General features: G+C 38.6%; 2 protein-coding genes across 2 annotated transcripts; both read left to right on the top strand.

Annotated features, from left to right (window-relative positions):
• Nucleotides 1–1,917: 1,917 nt before the first annotated feature.
• Nucleotides 1,918–3,346, top strand: Cbr-prx-3 (the record flags this gene model as incomplete). The annotated part of the gene is made up of 8 exons (XM_045239798.1): nt 1,918–1,972; nt 2,024–2,121; nt 2,175–2,264; nt 2,309–2,401; nt 2,447–2,753; nt 2,799–2,974; nt 3,024–3,140; nt 3,191–3,346. The coding sequence occupies 8 exons, from the start codon at nt 1,918–1,920 to the stop codon at nt 3,344–3,346; spliced, it is 1,092 nt and encodes a 363-aa protein (XP_045095535.1).
• Nucleotides 3,347–4,064: 718 nt separating this feature from the next.
• CBG14833 lies at nt 4,065–5,889 on the top strand (the record flags this gene model as incomplete). The annotated part of the gene is made up of 9 exons (XM_002644769.1): nt 4,065–4,166; nt 4,217–4,334; nt 4,379–4,499; nt 4,545–4,689; nt 4,740–5,033; nt 5,079–5,304; nt 5,353–5,438; nt 5,484–5,717; nt 5,764–5,889. 9 exons carry the CDS (start codon nt 4,065–4,067, stop codon nt 5,887–5,889), a joined length of 1,452 nt encoding a protein of 483 aa, XP_002644815.1.
• Between the last annotated feature and the right edge of the window lie 642 nt (nt 5,890–6,531).

Below are 6,531 nucleotides of genomic sequence, written 5' to 3'. Positions count from 1 at the left end.
TCCTAGGAAAATTCTCCATGTTCGAACTCGTATCAAATCTCTCACTCGAACAATCATTAAGAAAATGGTAAGTGACGAATTCCGAATCCTCTCAGCCCCACACTGTCGTGCTGCCCGCGCCCTCACCAAAAGTAGAATTAGATCTTCACCTAAAGTCCCACCTCTTTCTGCTAATGGCTGTCTTATAACCTCTGAACACGAAAAATCCACCCTTTTCACCAAAACATTCTCTTCTAATTATAATCATCTCACTTCATCCGCATCCATCTCTCCCGCAATAAGTCATCAGCATCTTCCTTTTTCTGGCTCTGACCTTGAAATCTTCGATCCCTGGATAATTGAGAAGCTTCTTCGCAAACTCCCGCCTCGTTGTGGCTATTCTCCCCATTCGACCAGGTACATCATCAACTTCTCATCCAGAAACTTGCTAGCTTTGGAATCCCTAAATCTTACGTAGCTTGGTTCTCCTCGTTTCTCTCTGGTCGAACGTTCTCTGTCAAAATCTATGATTTTATTGGACCTCCTTCCTCTGTCATTCCCTCTGGTGTTCCTCAAGGATCAGTCTCCGGTCCCTTACTATTTCTCATATTCATCAATGATCTGCTCTTAGAACTTGAACAAATTCCCTCTCTTCACCTTGCCGCCTTTGCTGATGATATCAAACTGTATTCTCATGACCCAATCGCCCTTCAAACTGGTATCAACATGGTTGTAAATTGGGCTTCCGCCAACCATCTCCCTCTTGCCCACTCTAAAACTGCCCTTCTTCGCCTAGGTTCCCATAATTCTTCCCATCCTCTCAATATTGCGGGTGTCACACTTACTCCCTCCTCCTCCGTCCGAGACTTGGGACTCATTACTGATTCCTCTCTCAAATTCTCTGCTCACATCAACAAAATCACATCTTTAGCTCTTCTCCGCTCCAAACAACTCTTAAAGTCATTTAGATCTAAGTCTCCAGAATTCTACATTCATCTTTCCAAATGCTATGTTCTCCCGATTCTTGAATATTTTTCTGTAGTTTATTCCCCTCCGCCTTCTTCTCGCCTTGCTCTAAAACTAGAATCTCCCTTAAGATTTTTCTCTAAGTGTATTTTCCAGCGTTGTAATATCCAGTACAGCTCCTACTCTGATCGTCTCTCTATCCTCAATATGTTCTCCATTCGTCATCGTAGGCTAAAAGCTTAACTAATTCTTCTCCATAAATTGTTAAATGGCTCCGCCTACTTTCCTAACCTTAATGCACATGTCAAATACTCCTCCTCCCCTCGTCGCCCTATGAACTTAATTATTGTTCAGCCCTACTCCTCTGACTATTTTTCTTCAATTGTTCCCATGTGGAACGCCATCACTTCCCAAGTTACCCGATTTCTCCTACCTTCCGAGTTTGAATCCTTAATTCCTTCCAGTATTACCCGCTATTGATTTATTTGCTCCCTATTTTTTCTTTTCTCTTCTTATACCGGTTCATTGTTCCTGTGTCAAATATCTTAATTATCCCGTTTCCCCTCCCCTACTTAGATCGGCCTCGTGAGGGGCATTCTTTCTGAGTCTTTCATGTCCTGCCCTCTATTGTTTCATTACCTGGTCAATAAATTAATTCAATTAAATTCAATGCACAAAAATCTACTTTTTCGTAATCTTATCTCATCCGATTTCTCCTTGACAGCTATTGTTTCACATCATCTCTTCTATACTATTTTCTCCACCATCACCACTTTTGTCTGTTGTGTATTGTACTACGCTGTAGGGTCAAAGATAAGACACACTAGTTATGTGTCTGCGTATTTTCAATCAGAATACTATTTTGTCATACCTGTTTCCTTTTTACCTCGCGTGTTGGAAGACATTATTAATTGTTCGATATTCTTTTTTCAAAAAAAAAGTTTAACGATTGCTCATTTTCAGCTCATAATAATGCTCGCATCCGCGTGGGAATTTGCTAAACGAAACAAAGGAAAAATCATTGCCGGTAAGTCAACGATTTTAAATGAAGTGGTATTTATGTCGAAATTTCTTTCAGGTGGAGTTTTGGTTGGAAGTGCTATTGCATATATAAGTACGTCATCAAAATCCGTAGTTTTAGAGAAACACACAACAGCAGCAGAATTACCAAATCAAGTAAGATATTCACTCTGAAAAAAATCATTTTAACATTACGAAAGTTTTTTCAGGCTCGAAGGCACTACATCTTTGATTCCACTCACCGATCTTGTGATCAATCCATCACAGACCTCATTCCATCAGTTGTCACACAGATTCAGGTATTTTCAAAATTGGAAGTATTGTTTATATACATACAATTTAGGCTCGATTCGATGTTGAAACCATACAAGATAAGCTGAAAAACACGCCAGATCTCACAGCAGAGCAGAAGATTCAACTATGGGATCAGCTGAAAGTAAATTCAATAGAAGTTAGAAAAAAACTGAAATTTGAATTTCAGAAAAATGTGTTTTGTCGAATTGTCTCTGTTGCATTTGGATTCTCAATTCTTACTTTGACTCTAAAGGCGCAAATTTCCATTTTGGCAGCAGATACTTGTGCACAGTTTGAAGAAAGGAATAAGAAACCGACATGGTGTGAAATGAAGCTCATATCCGAATTTTATATTTTCCAATTCAGGCAAAGTTACATACCAGAGTCAATGAGCTCCATGTTTGTCAAGAACGGGTCAATTCAGACAGATAATCCAATGGATATAGGAAATCGCAGAATTTTTTTGCAATGTGTGCAATATTTCACCCTTCGAGGTAACACCGAGCGTTCTTCTGAATTTTACATTATCTAATTTTTAGGTATTCCTGAGCTTATGGAATTTGTTGCTGAAGCCGTATCTGCAGAACTGCAACATTGGAAACTGACAGATGTCAAGACGAAACATGAAATGCGAGATTTCTTCGACAAGGTCTCATACAGAATCAGTTTCTCTGGATTGCTGACAAAACTGGTTGCTCCATTAGATGAAGATGTGGTAGGGAGCCATATTTCAAAAAAATTTTAAATGAATTTATTCATTTCAGAATGCGGGCTCATCAGTAATGAAACTTCTGCTGAAGTTGACAAATAATTTAGAATCCAGCAAAAGTATCCACGTTTTGAGCAGCTTACTTGACTTCTATTTTTCTGCCGCGCTCAAGGTATTTATAAAATATTATTCAATAGTTGAAAACCTATGAAAAATTTTCAGATGGTTGGTCAGGAAGAGCAGTCGCTTGTCAAATATGTTCCAGCGTTCTCCAACTCGTTCCCAGTTTTGACGTCTACTGCATTCGACAGTCCCTTATTCAATTCGTTGTATTCTTCAGATATCCATCAGTTTTCTGTTTATGTTTTCAACTCATAAAACCGAAAAATGCTAATGTATGATAATTGTTTTGTTTGAATTGATGATTTTGACTTTCTCTTTCTCCTACCGACGATTGTTTCCTGTTTGAAACTGTGTTTCTCTAAATTTGCAATCTAATTTTCTTAATGAAAGTGTCCACGAATTATGTTTTCTAATAGATAGTTGACTGATTCAGTAAAAGACGATAGTTTCATAGTTTTTTCAGCTTTGAAATTTGCTTTAATCAGTTTTTCGGTAGCCAGAAGGGAATTTGTTTTGGTCAGTTTCACTTTTCTGTACTATAAGAGAAAGAAAGTGCAATTCTGATCATCTAAACATTCCATATCATCATCACCTCATCGTCCTTGACCATCACCTTCTTCCGCGTCTACAACAGATCGATATCTAGCCACTCTCCATCTTTATAAAGTCTGCACTTTGGAACGCAGCTATCTCTAGTTTTCAACGAAACACCCATATCTTATCACAGAATTTTTCATGCATTTTTGTGTAAAGTTTTCTTCAATGTCTCTTCAGTTAACTTAGAAGCAATAAAAGTTTCGCCTCTCGCCGGGCTAGCCATCCCTAACTCTATTCTTTCTCTTCAATTTCTTTTCAACAACTCATCCCACCTAGTGTATGAGATGCGACTGTTGTTGTTTGTTGTTTTCAAAAATTTTCTTCGTTTTTTGAAAATTATTATTCTTCAATTTTCCATTACTCGAATTTTCTAGGTATGGCGGAAGGACAAGCACCAGCACCACCACAACCAGAGGGGGATCAAGAATGCATGTGCACCCAGGATAAGGTTCTCCAGTTTCTGAACAAAATGGCTGATGTGAGTGGAAACTTGAACTTTAGGGAAAGCATTGAAAATCTGAATTTTAGGAGAGTGGAATTAAAGATTTGACTGATCCAGCTCTCGCCGAGTTTCTGACCGATAGTGATGCGCTGAAAGGAATTAGAGATCTTTTCCACTATCCGAAGGCTGGAACTCTTCCGGATGGTGAGCAATTGATACCTGCATCTAATAAAAACATTAATTTTCAGTTGATCCTACCCTTGTTGACCCAAATGCTGATAGCATTTACCTCTGTGGTAATTCTCTTGGACTAATGCCAAAAGTCACTGAAGAGGTTATGAAAGAGCATTTGGATAAGTGGGCTAAGATGTGAGTCCTAAAATCTAACCGCTGAATTTTAATCTATCTTCTCAGGGGAGTCTTCGGACATATGACTGGAGAAGTTCCATGGGCCCACTCCGATGAGCACTGCCTTGAAGGTGTCGGCCGTCTTGTAGGAGCTAAGAAGGAGGAAGTGTCAATAGCCAACAGTCTCACTGTCAATATTCACGTTTTATTAGTAAGAATTCATTGTTTTGAAAAAACGAATTGGTTTACTTCAATTTTCAGACGGCCTTCTACAAGCCAACCGAAACTCGCCACAAGATTCTTTTAGAGTCTAAAGCTTTCCCATCTGATCATTACGCCATTGAATCTCAAATCCGTCTGAAAGGAAGAACCGTCGAAGAAAGTATGGTGTGCATGGAGCCAAGAGAAGGAGAAGAGACTCTTCGCACCGAAGATATCATCGACTACATTGAAAATAATGGAGATGAAATTGCTATCGTCTTTTTCTCCGGAATCCAATACTATACTGGACAGCTCTTTGACATCAAAGCAATCACTGAGGCTGGACACAGAAAAGTAAAATAAAATTAAGATATCAGTTCCACATGTGAATTGTTTCAGGGCTGCCTCGTTGGATGGGATCTGGCTCACGCTTTTGCCAACGTCCCACTCCATCTTCACTGGTGGGATGTGGACTTTGCTGCTTGGTGCTCTTACAAATACGGATGCACTGGGGCTGGGTCCATAGCTGGACTCTTTGTCCATGAGAGATTCTTGCATGACAAGAGAGATCGTATGTTGGGATGGTGGAGTCACAAGATGTCCTCGAGATTCACAATGGACAATGGTAAAATTCTGACGAATTTGATTGCTAATTGTTGTTTTATACTTTCAGTCCTTGACCTTGATGAAGGAGCTGCGGGATACAGAATCAGTAACCCACCAATTCATTGCGTGGCTGCTATGCTTGGAAGCTTAAAGGTACCTGATTTAAGTAATTATCTTTTAGAAAAAATAATGTTTCAGATCTTTGATCAAGTCTCCCTCGAGAACCTTCGCAGTCGTTCTTGCTACCTTACTGGATACTTGGAGTATCTCGTCAAGACACTCTTCGGAGAAAACTCAGAGCAAAGAACCACTAAGCTCTCTATTTTGATCATCACTCCAGAAAACTTCCATCAACGTGGTTGCCAACTTTCTCTGAAATTCTCCTCTCCAATCGACGTCATTTATCCAGAGCTTGTTAAGCGTGGTGTAGCGGTATGCTCTCATAACTCTGCTTTCAACAAGAAATGTTGCTTTTCAGGTCGACAAGAGATACCCCAACGTCATCCGTGTTGCTCCAGTCCATCTTTACAACAACTACGTTGACGTTCGCAGATTCATCTCTGTGCTTCAAGAAGTTGCACATATCGTCGAAGATCACGCTTAATGTGTTATTTCTGATTTGCTTTAGTACGTTTGTTGCCTTTGCCATATATGAATCATAGAGAAATACTTCATTGGCTGCAAACTTTTGTAAAAACCAGTTTATCTGTGATATGCGACCATTTCTAAAAGACTACAAAGATCTAATGATTGATCATTTTTATATCTAAAGATTTGCAAATCCCTAAACTTTATTATTGTGGCGAAACTAAACAATAATTTCTCATTGTTTTTACGTTACGTAATAATATATACACAAACTGTTGAAATCGGAGCCACGTAACATTATACCTCTTAACTTGATACCTGTAAAAGATTGAACATTTGTTAGCTCTGTTATAAACAATAGATTTTTAAAAATATACGTTGATTCTTTCCAATCAAAAAAAAACCAGAAACTTAATTTACAAGAATTCATTGTTTGTTTCAAATGAACTGGTGGAAAAAAACAAACTAATACACTTGAAGACAAAATAAAACACAAAAATTTCACTTTTTGTTTCATACTGTTCACCGATACTTTCAGGTGAATAAACAAAAAGTGGAGATTGTACAATCGGGAAAACTAGCAAAGCTCGTTTTAGGACACAAATGGCAAATCAAAAGGAATTGCAAAAAAAGCTACTAATCAAGTAGAGTCATTGGA

The sequence above is a fragment of the Caenorhabditis briggsae genome (genome assembly GCF_000004555.2).
Source record: "Caenorhabditis briggsae complete genome, chrX, whole genome shotgun sequence".
Lineage (NCBI taxonomy): Eukaryota > Metazoa > Nematoda > Chromadorea > Rhabditida > Rhabditidae > Caenorhabditis > Caenorhabditis briggsae.
This window is presented reverse-complemented; position numbering and strand designations above follow the sequence as displayed.